General features: G+C 47.5%; 1 protein-coding gene across 1 annotated transcript in view; it reads left to right on the plus strand.

Moving 5' to 3' along the window:
* The window catches only part of Zzef1 (zinc finger ZZ-type and EF-hand domain containing 1), a 124,697-nt gene extending 106,238 nt beyond the window's left edge, over positions 1 to 18,459 (plus strand). Inside the window, exons 45-55 of the mRNA XM_051157899.1 lie at positions 497 to 688; positions 1,496 to 1,596; positions 3,471 to 3,606; positions 3,699 to 4,058; positions 5,790 to 5,933; positions 6,982 to 7,150; positions 7,931 to 8,029; positions 8,445 to 8,610; positions 13,519 to 13,672; positions 14,317 to 14,388; positions 16,025 to 18,459. Coding sequence (XP_051013856.1) covers positions 497 to 688; positions 1,496 to 1,596; positions 3,471 to 3,606; positions 3,699 to 4,058; positions 5,790 to 5,933; positions 6,982 to 7,150; positions 7,931 to 8,029; positions 8,445 to 8,610; positions 13,519 to 13,672; positions 14,317 to 14,388; positions 16,025 to 16,105 — 1,674 coding nt within the window. The 3' untranslated portion in view covers positions 16,106 to 18,459. The remainder of the gene's footprint in view (positions 1 to 496; positions 689 to 1,495; positions 1,597 to 3,470; positions 3,607 to 3,698; positions 4,059 to 5,789; positions 5,934 to 6,981; positions 7,151 to 7,930; positions 8,030 to 8,444; positions 8,611 to 13,518; positions 13,673 to 14,316; positions 14,389 to 16,024) is intronic.
* Positions 18,460 to 18,891: the final 432 nt, after the last annotated feature.

Raw genomic sequence — 18,891 nt, forward strand, 5'->3', positions numbered from 1 at the left:
GCAGCTCCCATATCCACTTTTTTCATGGCTGTGTATAAGACTGGAAAGCGCTTTACAGGCTTTTGCCATTATTAATACTTCATTGAAAAAAAAATACTTCATTGGCCATATTTAAACAGCATTTTTTATATATTTTGTCATTTCTAAAAGATAAGTTAGTAAGTCAAAAGGATATAAACTGTTTTATTTTTTAGTTACATTTCTCCAAAACAAATTAGAAAACAATAATACCTGCTTGTGCTGTCAAGAAAAGTTAGTGAACACAAGGGCATCCATAGTTTGTGTTTGTTTTATCTGTGTTTTAAGCATTTTCTCAGTTATATAAGTACAGTTGACCATTCTTTCCTGTTCTTTACTAATCACACATTCTTCACATGAACTCTGATATCTTAAAGACTGAGGTTGACTCTCATACACCCTTACATGACTAAAGACCTATGCCGTCTTCTCACTGAACGCTCATCTCCCTGTTCTGCTTGGCTGGCTCTGTGTGTAGATTCTGTCCATCATGCTGTACTCCTCAAAAAAGGAGATCAACACTCTGACTGAACATGGAGACCTGGAGCTGGATGAGCGCGGGGACCAAGAGGAAGAAGCGGACCGGCCAGGCAGTAGCCCTGGAGAACCAGAACAGAAAAAGCTAGACCCGCTTGAAAGCTTGGATGAACCCACCAGAATATGCTTCTTGGTATGCTCACTGGTCAACCATCATGCAGACGGAGCGCAGGCATCAAGGGAATGGGTGCTCATTGGCTCAGGCTGTGCTTCAACCTAAACAACTCTAGGGACCAGAGAGGCAGCTCTGAGGATGAGTACTTGCTGGTCTTCCAGGAGACCCAAGTTGGGTTCCCAGCACCCAAATGTCCGTTCTAGAGGACCTGGCACCTTCTTCTGGCCTCCATAGGTACCAGGCACACACATGGTGCACAAACATGCAGGCAAAACATCTATTCACATAGATAAAATTTTAAAACATCTTAACTGATCAATTTAATGTCCTGAGGATTAATTTCCTAAGCAACCTATTGTATACAGAACGTATCTAGAGTGATAGTAGAGCCCCATCCTTGTAATGGCTTTAAGATTACTTTATTTACTTAATGCATGTAGTGTATGCCTGTGTGATTTTATATGTGCCACATGCATGCAGGAGCCTGCAGAAGCCCATAAATCCCCTGAAATTGGAGTTACAGGTAGTTCTGAGCCACCATGGGGCGGGTTGGGAACTGAACCCAGGTCCTCTGCAAGAGCAATAAGTATTTTTAACCACCGAGCGATTTCTCTAGCCCTTCAAGTGGCTTTAAATAGTAATGTACATTTTATAGTTCATATCTTAGTACTCAAAATTTGATGTGCTTTTTTAAAGTACCTCCATATTGTTCTTCAACTATAACCTGGGATAACTGGAAATAGTGTTTTGTCACTTCGGAGTGCATATTGTCCATGTCTTAAGGCACATATCCTTGTCTGTCTTTTCTTTCTCCCACGCCTCCAGATGGCTCATGATGCCCTCAACGCCCCTCTGCACATTCTCCGGGCCATCTACGAGCTGCAGATGAAAAAGACTGATTCTTTCTTCCTGGAGGTTCAGAAGAGGTAATGACCACTGAGCCGCACTTAGCATTCTAGATGAGAGTGGGCACCCTCACCTGCTGCCATGGGTCTGAAGAAAAGCTCTGACAGGCCAGGAGCCATGGGGACTGGCCTGGAGCTTCCTGATGCCCCAGGAAAGACAGCTGCCTCACTTTGCCTGGATCATTGCTAAGAGTGTGACAGTTTCCTTTGAGAATGCCACATGTTCAGTCTTAAAGGTACAGACTCTGGGATGCATCTCATGCTGTCCAGTGAGTCTATGGCACAGAACAGAGCAGGTGCTGTGGCTCAAGAGGGGCTTTGGCTCTCATGTTTTCATCAGTGTAAATTGTTTTCATGGCTTTTCCACAGGAATGATTAGATAATCAGCAGTATATCTTCCCTTAGCCAGGAAGTTCAGAGATGGCTCCAGAACCCTTCTCCTGAATTTGTGTAGGACTTTACATATCTGCCACCTGGCCTCCTGTTCTGTCCCCATGGCCTGGCTTTGCTATCTCTCTCTTCCTGCATATACGTCTTCTCCTGCTGCTTCTGTCTGCCCCTCCCTCCCTTTTTGCAGTGCTGGGATCAGACCCAGAGCCTTGAACATGCTAAGCACTCTCCCTAGTCCTTTAGCGTCTTATTCCAATGTGTAATAAATTTTAATTAACTTCATTTACATTTCTATTTTACCCTATGTAATTATCTAAAATCCTGTGTGAGACGGAGCAGGTGCTATGAGAGAAAGACAATCAGGGTACAGTCTAAGCTACTATAACTGAAAAAGCAGAAGGACCTCAGACAGAGGCAGAGTTTGCGGTTTTCCCACATAACCATCCAGAGGCAGACAGAGAAAGGGAAAGCTGGGAAGACAGCCCACTTGATAAAATACGTGCCATACAAGCATTAGGACCTGTACCCATATAAAAGCTAGGGATGTAGGGATGGAGAAAAATGGAGGCCTGGAGCTTGCTGGTGAGCTAGTCTAGCCAAATCAGTAAGCTCCAGATGCAGTGAGAGACCCTGTCTCCAAAAATAACGTGGAGCGCAACTGAAATGGTGAACAGGTCAACCTCCCATACACACTTCCCAAAATCAAGAAAATATCTTCATGGTTAAGAACATTTGTTTTATGTACATGAGTACACTGTCTCATGCACACCAGAAAAGGGCATCAGATCCTATTACAGATGGTTGTGAGCCACCATATGGTTGCCAGGAATTGAACTCAGGACCTCTGGAAGAGCAGCCAGTCCTCTTAACCGCTGAGCCATCTCTCCAGCCCCAAAAACATTTGTTGCTCTTGCAGAGGACTTGGGTTTGATTCCCAGCACCCACATGGCAGCTCACAACCATCTGTAGATCTAGTTCCAGGGGATCTAGCACACTCTTAAAGTGTGCTCTCGGGGCTATGTGAAACCCAGACACACATGCAGAGAAAACATGTACAGAAAAAATAGTTCTTTGTTTTTCTTTTTTGTTGTTGTTATTTTTTGAGACAGGGTTTCTCTGTGTTGCCCTGGCTGTCCTAGACTCACTTTGTGGACCAGGCTGGCCTCAAACTCACAGTGATCCATGTGCCTCTGCCTCCCGAGTGCTGGGATTAAAGGTGTGCGCCACCACGCCCGGCCCAAAAATGTAGTTTTTTAAGAATAAAGAAAGATAAAGGAAAATGTTCCTAGGGGACAGTTTGTGTCTCTGCCACGAGGATATGCTTGGAAGTCTATGTATATGCATGAATGGATGAATGCTGTGACTCTAGTTTGCAAAGTACAGCAGTGATGGTGTAATTGGGTGAGTAATAGTGAGACTATAGTCCTGGTCACCCTTCTGACAAGTGCCATGTGTTTTACGCTCTTTCTCCTCTACTTTCTGTGCCTCTCACTGGGCTCCTTCAGGTTTGATGGGGATGAGCTCACCACAGATGAGAGGATCCGCTCCCTAGCACAGAGGTGGCAACCCAGTAGGAGTCTGAGGCTGGAGGAGCAGAGCGCCAAAGCTGTGGACACAGACATGATTATCTTGCCGTGCTTGGTATGTCACCTACCTTGGGATCAAAGTGTTTGCACTTCTGCCCCCTATAGTGAGAAGGCCAGGCCTCTGTAACTGTGGTCTTGGCTTTGCAGTCCCGGCCTGCACGCTCTGACCAAGCTACTCCTGAGTCGAACCCTGTGACCCAGAAGCTGATTTCCAGCACAGAAAGTGAGCTACAGCAGAGCTACGCCAAGCAGCGCCGCAGCAAGAGTGCCGCCCTCCTGCACAAGGAGCTGAACTGCAAGAGCAAGAGGGCTGTCCGCGACTTCCTCTTCCGTGTGAACGAGGCCACAGCAGTCCTATATGCTCGCCATGTACTAGCTTCCCTGCTGGCCGAGTGGCCAGGACATGTGCCAGTGAGCGAGGACATCCTGGAGCTCAGCGGCCCTGCACATATGACCTACATTTTGGATATGTTCATGCAGCTGGAAGAAAAGCACCAGTGGGAGAAGGTAGCTAACTGCTCAGCCCAGGTTACTCTGACCCTTGACAGTTATGAACACAGCGGAAAGAGGGGCTGTTCTGACTGCCTCATGGGCTCTCTGGGATCAAGCTCACAGCACAGACCTGAGTTTAGGGAACATTTGCAGCAATAGACCCTGGACACCTGCCTTGGCCTTCTGCCTGAGTGTTTCACACCTATAGGTCTTACAGATCTCCTAGCTAGCTGGGTCTTCTCAGGCCCTTGGGATTTCACACAATGCAAAGTGAGGAGACACGGTAATTAAGATGCCCAGGTAGCCTGTATCCCCATAATTCAGGAAGAGTTCCAATGAGGGTTTTGCCTTCTGTTTTAAACTGTCATTTCTAGCTGTCAATGCACGTCACGTGATGAGCTGTCCCTGGGTTGCCCCATGACTGTGCAGGTATAGCTAGAGACTTTTCCAAGACTTTGGCTTCTGAGTGACAGAGATTTCATCAGAGTCTGTGCCATTCTCTAAAGTCTGGTTCTCCAATTTAGAGTTTTAAGTTGGAGGCCATGTTGTATTTTGGTTTTTCTTTTCTACTTTATTTTTATTGTACGTGTATAATGTATGCCTGCATGTGTGTTTATCATGTGTGTGTTATGCCCTCAGAGACCAAAAGAAGGCATCAAATCCCCTGGAACTATAATTACAAATGGTTGTGAGCCTTCATGTAGGTGCTGGGAGCTGAACTAGGGTCCTCTGTCAGAGCAGCCAGTGCCATGTCTCCACCCCATCTGTTTTGTTTTTATATCAGGCTTTCCTTGTTTTCTTTTAAAATAATACTGTGAGACCAGAGAGATAGCTGAGCAGTTCAGAGCACTTGCTACCCCTGCAGAGGATAAAGATTTAGTTCCAGCTCTCCTGATGGGCAGTTCACAGTCTCCCCGCAACTCCAGTTCTGAGGAATCCAGTGCCGCCTCTGGCTTCCACAGACACCCACATGAATATGGTGTGCATACATATCTTCAAACCACATACACACACATAAATGAGTGTCTAAATAACACGGGGTCAGGGCTCATTTTCCACTTCCTGCTGCATAGAAGCAGAGGGCCAGCATAGCAGAGAACATCCTGATCCACACCTTAGCATCCTTGTGCACTTACTTCTCCTGATGCAGGCTTAGTCACTCTCCTCAGTCTCAGGTGCAGAAATTATGGCTCATATTTGTTTCCTTAACCCACTCCCTGTCATGCAGTGTGCTGAGCGTGGGGAGGTTGGTGTGTTCTCTGGCCCTGTTTTGCCCACCTAGGACCACCACTGGCTTCTGCACATCCTAGATTATTTGCCAGCATCACAGCCCTGCAGGCACCAGCAGCATGCTCCAGCATACCTACCCTTCATGAAGGGCAGCAGGGGCACTGCCACGGATAGCCCGTCTTGGACATGTGCTTCTCTCCCCTTTGGTCCCCAGAGCTTCTCATTTTGGCCATGTCCCCCTATGTGCTGCGGTGTTTACTTACGCTCCTTACACCTGCTTGGTGGTGAGCACATTAGGGACTTGGAACATTTCTGACTAGTCTCTTCTTGTGGGCCTCCTAGAAGGGAGCATTCGGACTCAGAGCAGGGCTGTTGAGAGGTGGAGCTGGGGTTGATTTGGGGGCAGGTTGAATGGTGCCAGTCCCTTTGTGTGGGTCTCAGACTGAGGCAGGCTCTCCCTTCTTCCTCCTGATGATACTAGCTGGCACTGCCCTTACCCACCTTCCATCCTCTCAGATCCTGCAGAAAGTGCTCCAGGGCTGCCGAGAGGACATGCTGGGGACCATGGCCCTGGCTGCCTGTCAGTTCATGGAGGAGCCAGGAATGGAGGTGCAAGTGAGGGAATCGAAACACCCATATAACAACAACACCAGCTTTGAGGTACGGCTGAGCATCAGAGACCTTGTATCCCTCTCCTCATCAACCTGGACTAAGAACATAATTTTCTTGTTTCCTGTCTGAAGCCATGAGTCCTGGGCAGCCAGGTTTCCCTTTCTCCAGACCTGGATGTATTAATAGGAAAAAAATGGCTCCTGGCCCAGGGGAGAGCTTACTTTTCCCATCATAAGCTCCTCACAGTGACTCCTCAGCTTCTTCCAGCAGTGAGCTTGTGTGGGGACCTGGAGTCAACTTCTTTAACTGTCTCCTGGTGAGCAAGCCCCTCTTTAGTTACCTACCCCTCAAAGCTTCATCTTCTCCATCCTGAATTTGTATCTAAATCGAGAGCCATAGGAGTCAGGATAAGCTAGGCGTAGACCGCCCCAGGTGACATCACACACCTTTCCTTAGCCCTTTGGAGACATGGCAAAGCCTGAGCTTCTAAGGAGGGGCAGCTGGGACAGGGACACAGGAGCTGGCTCAGAAGCTGACTGCTGACCAGCCGGGGCATCACTGACCAGAAGTGTAACCCTTCCCAGCCTCTCCTTACAAGCCTCTTCTCTCCCCTGTCCCCGAGCTCTGCTTCATTCTCTCAGCTGCCATCTGTACCCCAGAAGGAATCATCTTGTCCCAGACTGGCCTTTGGGGCTCCTCTTGCTACTGCCTCCTGATTCTCTAGCCACTCCCTGGCCTGGCTCCTTGGCAGCTGTGTTTCTTCTTCTTCTAGATGAGAGCAGAGAGGGTCTGGACACTCGTTAGTACACATGGTCATGCGCATCCTCTAAACCCCAGCCCGGGCCACACTCCCTGCCTGGAAAGCCACGCTGCTGCTCGTGTGTCCCTTCCTCTGAGAAGCTCCCTGGGAGCACGATGCTCCAGAGCTTTCCTGGCTGCCCACTGTGCCACCCACACAGTCTTTGTTCAATACCTTGGCTAAATTGAGCTAGAGGAAGGGACAGTGGCTTGCTCATGTGTCACGACCATGGTTATAGTGACAGACACAGTGGCAGCTGATGACAGTGATACAAGTGTTCTCTGCCGTCCTCTCTAGGATAAAGTTCACATTCCTGGTGCAATCTACCTCTCAATCAAATTTGACCCTCAGTGCAACACAGAGGAAGGCTGTGACGAATTAGCCATGGCCAGCAGCAGTGACTTTCAGCAGGACCGGCACAACTTCAGCGGGTCGCAGCAGAAGTGGAAAGATTTTGAGCTTCCAGGTAAGTTTAAAACAAAACAAAAAACCAAGCAGATAACTTTGTTATATAGACTTTTCCTTTAAAAACATGTTACACTTATTTATGTGCTGGGGGGAATCGGGGTGGGCCGGGGATTGAGTATGTGTCACAGTGCACCTGTGCAGGTCAGGACCCCTTGTTGGAGTTAGTTCTCTCCATGTGGATCTCAAGGACCAAACTCCGGCTGTCAGGTTTGGTAGCAGGCACTTTTGCCTCCGAGCCATCTCACTGGCCTTGTGTAGACAGCACAGAAAGCATTTCAACATAATAGCAAAGGAGAGTGAGATGGCTCAGTGGTAAGGGCACCCAGCTGCCAAGCCTGTCAACCTGAGTTCAAGTTCCAGAATCCACATGGTGGAAAGAGACCACCAACTACACACATATACCTTGGCGTGTATATGCCTACCACATACACACTTCTCACCCCAAATAAATAAAAGTTAAAAACCTTTTTAAAAGCATAAAATTAGCTTGTAGTGGAGGTGCATGCCTTTAATCCCAGCACTTGGGAGGCAGAGGCAAGTGGATCTCTGTGAGTTCGAGGCCAGCCTGGTCTACAAAGTGAGTCCAGGACAGCCAGGGCTACACAGAGAAACCCTGTCTCGAAAAACAAAAAACAAAAACAAACAAACAAAAAAACATAATAATTAGAAGACAAGTTATTAGTGGATTTTAAAACAAGCTTAATGTATTAATCAGAAACACCCGAGTCACTGTCTTTATTGCTCCCATATCCTGACCTTCTCTGGTTTTGTGACCCAGGAGATACTCTGTATTACCGATTTACCTCTGACATGAGCAACACGGAGTGGGGCTACCGATTCACTGTGACAGCTGGACACCTGGGGCGGTTCCAGACAGGTGCGTACTCTGCCTTTTCTCTGTGCATGCTCTGCCCACCAAGCACATCTGGCCAGAGGTGCCAATATCTTACTGACTTGTCTCTCAGACCTTCCAAATGTGTCTGAACCTCATGCCTGGCTTTCTTCACAAGGTCATGGTTGGCTACCTATAAACTTGAATGTCAGATAAAGGAGCTTCTGTCAGGATCCAAGAGAAGGATCTTGGGATCAGGGGTTTTTTCCAGGGCCTTTTACAAAAATAAGGAACTAAGAATGTTGTTCTTGTGTTATTTATAAAAAGAAATTTAGTTTCAGCCAAAATTTAAGTGATGACAAGATTTCACCCTATCTATTAAAATGTGAACAACTTACAAATGTAAAACTAATAATATAATAATTGTTTTTAAAATGTCTGTGTTTGGGGATGGTACCAGGGTTTGAGATCTTGAAGCAGATGTTGTCAGAAGAAAGGGTTGTACTGCACCTCCCATTGGCCAAGATCTGGGAATGGCTGGTGGGTGTGGCCTGCCGCCAGACCGGTCATCAGCGACTGAAAGCCATCCACTTACTGCTGAGGATCGTGCGATGCTGCACCCACAGGTAAGCTGTTGGCTCAGTCCCTACTGGCACCTCCTCCTACTCTGTTTCCTAGTTGCTTTAGTAATGTCATCTTTCAGGGGGAAAAAAAGACAAATGTAATTTTAGTGTCGTTCCCTTTAAGTTAGTGGTCTTTGTGTCCTATTTAAGCAATTTTTGCTTCATTCAAAGACCTGAAAGGTCTGCTGTTTCTCTCTAAGAGCTTTCTTGCTTTTCTTTTCATGCAACATCTGTCATCTACTCAGCATGAATGCTGGTATATGAGTGTTTAGTGTCCAGTTTTTGCTTCAAGTCTCTGCTTGTTCTGAGTCCACCTTTACACTTTTGTCCCATGTCTTCATAGGTTTGGGCATTTCCTTGTCTATCGTCCAGTCTTAAAGACTATAGATTTATGACTGACTGACATACCTAACCATGCGGTGTGGAAGTGCTTCATCCTAGTTGTTTACTTCAAGGCTGTCCTGGTTGTTTGGTTTTATTTAAGACAAAGGCTCAACATGTAGCCCAGGCTGGCCTACAGGTCTAAGTCTTCCAACCACAGCTTCCCGAGCACTGGGATTGTAGGTGTGCCCCACCATTGTTGAGGGTGTGTTTTTACACTGTTGGTTGGTTTGTAGACAGGGTCTTACTATATAGCTCTTGCTGGCCTAGAACTTATTATATAGATTAGGTTGGTCTCAAACTCAGAGATCCACCTGCATGCACCACTGGCTGTGTTGGACACTTGTAACCCTAAAGTGCCTTGCCATTTTTTTCTAATGATTTATACATCGTTTACCCAAGGATCACCTATCAGTTTTGTATTAGCATGTTAACTTCTATATGTACAGAGTATCAAGGTCATCTCAACTACATAGTCAGTTCAAGGGGAGACCCTCCTTCAAAAAAGAAAAAAAAAGTCAAAGGGAAATAGAAAGATGGTTCAGATCCAGATGTGGTGGGTCATGCCTGGAATCCCAGCACTCGGGAAGCAGAGGCAGGTGGTGGATCTCTGAGTTTGAGGCTAGCCTGGTCCATGGAGCGAGTTCCAGGACAGCCAGGGTTTGAAACAAAACAAAACAAAAAGCTGGTTCATGAGGACCTGAGCTCAGTCTTCAGCACTTGGGGAAGGAGGACAGCAACAAGCAGATCCCTGGAAACCAGCCCAGAGGACTCAGTGAGGTCTGAACTCATCTCAAAAATAAGGCACATAGGGCCAGAGAGATGGTTTAGCAGTTGAGAGCACTTGATGCTCTTGCAGAGGACTTAGGATCAATTCCCAGCACCTGCATAGTGGTTCATTATCCATAACTCCGGTTCCAGGGACCCAGTGCTTTCTTCTGACCTCCAAGGGCACCAAGCACACACAAACGCGAACATATTTACACTCGGGCAAAACAATCACATGTAAAATAAAATGAATATAGCTAATAAAAAATTTAAATGTAAGGTACAGAGTGACTGAGAAAGATCACTGATGTTGACCTCCTGCCTCTGCATGCACACTCATATACACATAAATACATACAAAGACATGAGAAAATATTTCAGCCTACTGTGATGGCACAAGCCTTTAATCACAGCAGGGAGGCAGACCAATTGTATCTCTGTGAGTTGGAGACCATCATGGTCTACATAATGAATTCCAGGCCAGCCAGTGAGACCCTGTCCCAAATTGAAAAAAGAAAAACGATTTTCTCTGTGTCTCCAAGACCCCTATATAAACATTAATGCCCTCTTGTTCACATCCCCAGCCTCCACCTTGGCCAGTAAGACTTTTTTATGGTACTGGGATTTGAGCCTATAGCCTTCCATTTGGTAGACAGTGGTAGGAACTCTACCGCTGAGCCACACCCCCAGCCTCCTAGTGGGATTCCAGTAAGTTCTGCGTATAAATTTGAGGGGAATCAATTTTCTTAGAATGTTGAATCCTCTAATCCACAACCATTTTATCTTCTAGTGTGGAGGTCCTTGAAATAATTTTCGCATTTCTGTAGACAATTCATATAGCATTTTGCTTGGTGTATTACTGAGTATTTAATGGTTTTGATGCTATTATAATTATTGTTTTGTTGTTGGTTTTTTGTTTTTTGTTTGTTTGTTTTGCTGGATATGGTGGTACATACCTATAATCCCAGCACCCAGAAGGCTAAGGCATATCTAAGGCCAGCCTAGGCTATGTTGTTAAAACTGTCTCAGACAAAAGAAAGTGACTTTGGTTTTGCTGCTGTGCTATTTTGGCCTGTTGCCCTTCTATCCATCATGTGTTCTGAGTGAGTGTGTGGATTAGACAGTGCTCAGTCTTGGCATCTGTGGTGGTGAGTCTTTCTTCTCCCTCTCTATACACAGGCACAATACTTCCTCTACAGTGTTGAAGAGAAGTAGGAATGTGGCCATAGCTTCACAGTTTTCATTTCAGAGGGAGGGACTGTGCTGTCTACACAGTAGCCATGCGTTCTACCTACACCCCCTAGTTCAGACTCCTGACTAGTATGAGTTGCCCCTCTCTGAATCTTTAAGGCATACAGATAGAGACACACAGTATGAGTCAGTGTAGGCTGTGATATTCAAAGTTTAAAAAAAGTAATATGAAGTTGTTATTTTAAAAAAATTAAAGGACGGCGCTGGAGAGATGGCTCAGAGGTTAAGAGCATTGACTGTTCTTCCAAAGGTCTTGAGTTCAATTCCCAGCAACCACACAGTGGCTCACAACCATCTATAATGAGATCTGGTGCCTCTTCTGGTTTGCTGGCTCACAAGCTGGCAGAACACTGTATAATAAATAAATAAATCTTGTTTTGTTTTGTTTTGTTTTTTTTTTTAATTAAAGGAATCTTCAAATCAGGTTTCCTTTCAGTCCCTAGGCTGGAAGCTGGGGAGGGGTGCAGGAAGGCTAGACATGCTTGCTGTTAGTGCCATGTCCTCATGTGCAGACACTGTGTGTCCCTCATCTCCAAATGGGCTTCCAGTAGGGCACCTAGATGGTGTGCTATATAAGCAATATGCCACATTGCCAGGGTCCTTGGGCTGGCAGGCCTTTTTGGCTATGGTGCAGATGTCTTTCCACAGTTTGCATGCTCTACCAGTCTTCTTTCCAGAGGGGACTCTCTGGCATTCCTGAGCCTGGGGAGAACTCTCAGTGTGCCTCTCACTGGCTTTTCTCTGCCAGTGTGATACCCCATTCTCCTCCATCATGAGCCTGGAGGAATACCTGTGGGGTGTGAAGGTGGAGGACACACCACATACTCCCAGAATGCCTTGCCACACTACCTCCTCAGAGAACTAAAGATTTGCTGGCTTGAGCGTGATGCAGGCCAGAGTAGAGGGCTAATCTCAAAAGAGGGCAGCCCTGCAGGCGCCTCTTGCCTCACTTTCCAGTGCTTTCCTGAAAGCTAGCAATGAAACATATTTGTAAGTCCTACTGAACCTGCCATCTGCTTCCTTTATGAGCATGTGCTCCTTTGGGAGAAATGACCGACTATTAAGACAACACTCAATGGGGAAAATTCTTTTTCTTTTTCTTTTTTGCTTTTTGTTTTTCAAGACAGGGTTTCTCTGTGTAGCCGTGGCTGTCCTAGACTCGCTTTGTAGACCAGGCTGGCCTCGAACTCACAGAGAACTCTGCCTCCCTGATTGCTGGGGTTACAGGCATGTGCCACCACACCTGGCAGAAGATTCTTTTTCAAGTTAGAGAAAGGCAAAATCATTACATGAGTGTGTGTGTGTACATGTGTGTATCCTGTAGTAAGCCCAGAGTATTGTTGATTTCCTAATTTTCTCTTCTGAGATATTTTGAGCTGGGGTCACAGCCCATGAAGGGCTGGGCACTCAGGGTTCTCTGCGCTTCTCCTCGAGGCGGCGGAATTTCAGGTCCAGCAAGCTTGCAAGTGCACTTTCCCTTCCTTCTGTCCTTCCATCCTTCCGTCCTTCCTTCCTTCCTTTCTATTTTCAAGACATGGTTTCTCTATGTAGCTCTGGCTGTCCTGGAACAAACTCTGTAGACCAGGCTGCATCGAACTCAGAGATCCATCTGCCTCTGCCTCCTGAGTGCTTGGGATAAAGGCGTGCGCCACCACCACTGCTGTATGTGCATTTTCTGTTTTATAACGGAATATCAAAATAATGTTTGTCTTCTCTGTCCATTCAGTACTTCGTTCTTTTTCATTTGTAAGTGCTACTTGATTTTATATGTGATGTGTTATACCTTGCTTCCCCCCCCCCCCCACTTAATATTTTGCTCAAGGTAGCATGGTAGCTCACACCTTTTATCCCAATGTTTGAGAAGCTGAGGCGAAAGGATTGTGATGACTTCAAGAACAGCCTAGGCTACCTGGTGAAGCAAAAGAAAACACATTTGCTTCCAGTTTTTCCAACTGTCACGGGAAGGACTTTATAGGGACCATTTTAAAAAAACACAGCGAGGGCCAACAAGCTAGCTCAGTGGGTTAAAACACACCTACCAAACCTGATGACTGACCTGAGCTTGACCCACAGATCCCACATGGTGGGAAGGGAGAACCAACTTCCACAGTTCTCCTTTGCTCACCATGTGCATACTGGAATAAACACATACACTCTAAATAAGTAAATGTATAAATGATAGATAGATAGATAGATAGATAGATAGATAGATAGATAGATAGATAGATAGATAAGAATAAATACATAAAAGTGAAAACAATTAAAATTTAAAAATGCAGTAATTCCTGTGAACATACTTCAAGTTCTCTGGATTCCTTAGAATCATTTTTGGGGCTTGGGCTCTGCCCCTTTTCTCCTTTGCTGTTGATGACTATGTGATTATTTCAGAAGTGGGGTGCCTATTTTATTAGGGGGTGGAAAAAGGAGAGCTGGACCTGCAGTTTCTTTCAGCTAACTTCCTTGGATAGCCTACTTCTCAGTAAACTGACCTCATGCTTGCCCCCCCCCCAGTGACCTCTGTGACCTTGCACTGTTGAAACCCCTGTGGCAGCTCTTTACCAACATGGAGTATAGCCTATTTGAGGATGTGACACAACCTGGCATCCTCCTGCCCCTGCACCGTGCCCTCACCGAGCTCTTCTTTGTTACCGAGAACCGTGCCCAGGTAAGGATGTGTCCACCTTTTGCCCCGAAGTCTGGGCAGGGAGGATTGTGCCTCTGTATGCTTTTACCTGTTTCTGCTCATAGCAGGACTAGGGTCACAACCCCGCCTCCAAGCCCAGGGTATGCAGGTTGCACACAGGGGTAGGCCTGGGCCTACAGTCCAGCTTCCACCCAACGTGTACCCATACTCCTAGCCCTGGGAAGAGAAAACTTAGGCCAGCCTAGATTGCTTATTTTGTCAGGCCTATAGCCAAAGGGGAGTAGGGACTGCCTTGGACCAGCTCTTGACAACAGGGACTTCTGGAAAATCAAACAGATAGGTTCCTCTTCCTCTTCTTTCTTCGCTGAGGCACAATAGACTTATTGAATTGCCACATGAAAGGGCCTTTCATAAATCCTTTGCCTGTCCTCAGGGAGACATGACAAGAGTCCCCTGCCTAGTCACCCTGTGGGCACTGGGGTTAGCTTTGAAACCAAGTGCCTGGTCTACCAGCCTGGCTTCTTTGTGGCTGTAGAGTGTGTGGTGCCCCAGGTGCCTGGGGGTAAGCAGTGCTTACCACCAGGAGACCACTGTTTGCTTGCTGAGTGTCCTTTGTTCAACCCCGCTGCCCTCTATCATTCAAGAAACCCATGCTTTCTTCACAGGAGCTCGGCCTGCTGCAGGAGTACCTGCTGGCCTTAACCACCGAGGACCACCTTCTCCGATGTGCAGCACAGGTACCTCTGCCCCTGTCTCTAAAGAGCTTGCCTGTAGGTCATCTTCCTGAGACAGATGACACCATCGCACTTGCCAGGACAGAATGAGTAGCTTGACAAGTCCTACCCCTCCACACCCCCATTCCCCTACCCTACCCCTCCCACACACACCCCACACCCGAGTTTACATGGAGCTCAGTTGCAATTCAGTTACTTCCTTCTGGCTCTCAGAGCAGGGAGCCCCATTTATCATTGCCACTCATATTAAACTGCGGGGTCAGAAGACACTAGCAAGAATTTTTGTCTCTAAAACCAAAACAGCCAGTGCCTTCACTTTAGTTGGCTAATCCTGGAAGTTTCCATAGGTTTAGATTTCAGATATTTTTGGCCATGCTTTGCTTCCCTGGTAGGAAAACTCCTCTCCCAACAGCTGTGCTTCCAGATCATAGCGGATGCATAAAAACTGCTAGTGGTGTGTGCCGTATTATACATCACTGTAAAGCATTAGAGATTAGACTTAGTGTCTAAATTAAGACAGTTTTTAAACATTTATGTATCAATTCATTTTTAAGACAGTACTAAGCACAGTTCATATTAATGTGCTTTGGGAAAACTCTTTTCAAAACAAAATAATTTTGAGGAGGGCAGCCCTAGTTCCATTTTTGCAGACTTCTTTAGTGTCTGGCCCAACAAAAGACAGCTGGATTGTGTCTGCTCTGCACTCATCCTGGAAAAGAAACTATGCTGTATGTTCAGGAAGTGGTGAAAGTAAAACTTGAGCCTGTGCCCTCTCCTCAAAGGCCTGGGCTCCTTGGCCCCAGCCTGTGTTTGGAGAACTGGACATGCCCTCAGTAGACACCATTGCATTTATGCCCTAACTCTAACATAGACAGATGGGAACCCACAGCTCACAGACAGGTAGGCCTTCACCTAAGCCTCTTCCCAGAACCCAGTCCTTCAAGGCAGGCTCTCTGGGCAAGATTAGAAATGCCTGCTCAGAAATGAACCTCCTCCACCAATGTGGGGATGAAGAGCAGGTAGAACTCTGCTAAGACCTTAGCAGCTACCTGCACTGGCCACTGTGGCCCTTGCTTTCTTGACATGCTATAAGAGATTTTGATGTTTGGCTACTTTGGCTCCAGATTTCTTTACCATGGACTCAAGTGACCCTCATGAACGCCACATGTATGTCTAGTCCCTCTTCCCCACAGCTGTCCAGTTTGTTCATTGATGTTCTGTCTGCTAGCCATATCTTCCTGGAACAGCCGCTTCCCCAGCACTGTTTATGAGCTCCCCAGGGGTACCTCTCCTCTAGCACTGGCTGTTCACCTCGTGCGTGCGTGTGTGTGTGTGTGTGTGTGTGTGTGTGTGTGTGTGTGTGTGTGTGTACATGTACGTGCATATGTGTGTGTGTGCGCGTGCTTGTGTACCTCTGCCTAGGGGATTAGACTGCTACCATGGCCAATGGTTACTTATTACCTACCCCAGGGCTTTCCTGTGGGCTTTGGTTTTGTTTTCTTGCTCACTCTACCTGTGAGCCTCTGGGTGAGGAGACTACTTCTGCCTCACCTCATCAACCTCCAGCTGAAGAACTTAGGCTCAAGGCTGAGCAAGTCAGTGGCCCTTGATGTGGATGACTGCTCTTTTCCCTCCACAGGCCCTGCAGAACATCGCTGCTATCAGCCTGGCCATCAACTACCCTAACAAGGCCACCCGCCTCTGGAATGTTGAGTGTTAGCCTCAATGTGGCATGCATGGACTTGATCATTTGTCTACAGGGGTTTGCAGCAGACCTCCAGCCTTGCTCAGGAAACCCCTGCAGCCTCTGCACCCAGCTCTCTTTGAGCCCACCTTCTGCTCCCATCTGGATGCCAAGCAGCTGCCTCACAAAAAGGCCCGCTGTATAGGCTCCACATGTGCAAGAAAGCACAGCAGTGTGGAGTGGCTCAGAAAGGGCCATCAAGAGGCCTTGGGAAAGTTGTTCAGAGAATAGAGACTGGTCTCTTCCAGGGCTGCCCCAGGGGAGCCACAGCACTGATGACCTGGAAGCAGTCTTTGAAAGGATCTGTCTCCAGTGTGGGAACTGCCTGAGCTTGCCACCAGGGAAAGGTGCCATCCACCCAAAGCCACCTCTGCAGTGAGGCTTGCAGCTTGCAGCAGCAGTGGCCCACTTGGAGAACCAACCCACAACCAACATGAGCACCTCCCAGCCACCTCGAATTCCCTAGCGATCTTTATGCCGCAGGCCAGCTGGCCGACTCCCCAGTGACAGCAAGTGCCCTTGGGAACATCGGCAGCCCTGCTTGTCACCTGTGCAACAGCGCCCATGACACATGTCTGTGTTTTTTCACTTGTTTTAGTATGTTTTGGGTTCCCCTCATGTTTTTACAAAAGAACCATACAGACTCCCTGTGAGGTCCCCTAGGGAATGCCTAGGAACAAACTGGTGTGTGTGGAAGTGACAGAAGTGGAGGGACTCGTCAGTACCTGCGGTGCCAGCAGTGCCCTCAGAGGAGCCCTTGTTCAGGAGTCAGGACAAACCTGACTATACCTCTGCTCCAAGGTCATGGTGATAGCACACCTACCACCATGGGCCTCTTGCCTGGCTGGTTAGCCATCACTTGTCTAGCAATAACTACATTAATTCTTGTGAATGCTTTTGCATTTTCCATGTATGGCTTTAGCATTGCCCTGGAGTGCTGATGATTCTTTCCAGAGCCATGGACTGGGAAGCTGGGTCAGCACCAGGCCATGGACTTGGAGGAAGAAAGAATCCTGAGGTGCCTGCTGTTAAAGAGCAGGTATCTAGGCCAGAGGCATGTCCCACCTCACAGGCCTAATGCCAAAAAGGCTCCTCATAGCCAGAGCCACACTTGGCTGGCTTGTGTTGCCATGGCCCAGATGCCGCTTTGGCCTCTGAGGATTCTTCTGGGAGTGGGCAGGGACTGGGCTGACAGAGCCTGAGCCTGAAAGTCTGGGAGCATCTTCCACAAAGGTGCTCTGCCTTCTGGCACCACTGCCTGCCTGGCCCTAGAATTAGGTTCTCTGATGAACCCCAGTGTACAGGAAAAATGGTCATAGAGTGGGAGGGGATGGGCTGAAAAAACACAGGAACAAATGGAGTGACCCATGGTCCACCACCCTGACATCAAAAGGAGCCTGGTCCAGTTCCCATGGTGTGGGACATGGTGCCGGCCCATAGGAACCTCTGTCTCATCTTCTGCTCTTTGCCAAAGCACCTGTGCTTTGCAAGCTGCCTAAACCCCAGAGAAGGGCCCTGCTGCATGCTGCTCCCTCCAAGTAGGTCTCAGATGAGATTCAGAACAAGTCTCAGTTCATGGTGAAGAGTCCTCACAGTGGCTCAGGTCAGATAGCAGTCAGAAGACGGGGGAGGAGATGGCACGCTCACACCCCTGCACACCCCAGACTGACTGAGTAGAGGGAGCAGATGGGCAGGGCAGGGCTGGGGCCTCTCTCGGGACAGTGGCCCCAGCTCTCCTCCCCGCCTTCCATTAGGAAGAGAAATTGTAAATAAACGCTGGACTCCATAGCTCCTCTCCACTCACTGCTTGCTGTTTTCTCTCCCTGTGCTTCAGTTTGCCCTTCACACACCACAGCTGCTCTCTTGCAGGGCCCCTCCTGACCTGGCCACCTGCAGCCCACTGCCCTCTAGGCCACTGGGTGGCACTGCTAAGCCAGGCCATGTCTCCTGATGCCCAGCCTGGGCAGGAGGTCCCAAAGGATTTGCATCAAGGCCGTAGTCCCTTTGACCCTTAGGTGGCAAGACTGCCTGGACCGAGACAAAACTGGCAGGAATAAAGGGTCATGGAAACATGTGCCTAATCTATAAAAAATTCTGTTCCAAATCATATATATTTTACAGACACTGTTCTAACGAGAGGAGTGACTTATTTTCATCATCGTTTTTAATTTGTTTTCTTACGGGTTTACGATTTTGAATTTTTCTTATTTGGTTGAGAGAAAGAATTTTGATTATATCAGCTGAGTGAGTTCAGCCTGTAAAAAGGATGTTTTAAGTTGTGGATAAGATATGCAAATGAAGAGAAATATATTATAAAATTCTATTAAAAAAAAAAAAAAAGGACAACTCTGTGTGGATTTCTCCCTTTTCCCTTTACTTCCCCATTCCCCCTTGGAAGGACCTCACTGTATCCTCCTGAAACCCACAGTGCCCTGCCCTTGTCTCTCATTCCTGTTCCTTCAGTTTCTTGTGAAATATACTTTGGAGTTTCTGCTCAGCCAAACAGATGGGATTTACAGAACCTTATCACTGCCTCCTTGTGGGAAGGCTCCTGCCAGATCCCTCACGCCCAGCCTCCTAAGTGTTGATGGGACTGTAGCCGCCCAGGGGATCCAGGAATTCCCCTCATTCACCCCCTTCTGTACAACATGTCTCAGGTTTGGCACACAAATAATGTCTCCAAGTTCACTCCTCTCTAGCTAATTATCCCAGCACCATCTTGCCACCTTTGGCCCTCTTGTAGCTCACAAGCCTTCTGCTGC

This window comes from Acomys russatus, chromosome 16, assembly GCF_903995435.1.
Source record: "Acomys russatus chromosome 16, mAcoRus1.1, whole genome shotgun sequence".
NCBI lineage: Eukaryota > Metazoa > Chordata > Mammalia > Rodentia > Muridae > Acomys > Acomys russatus.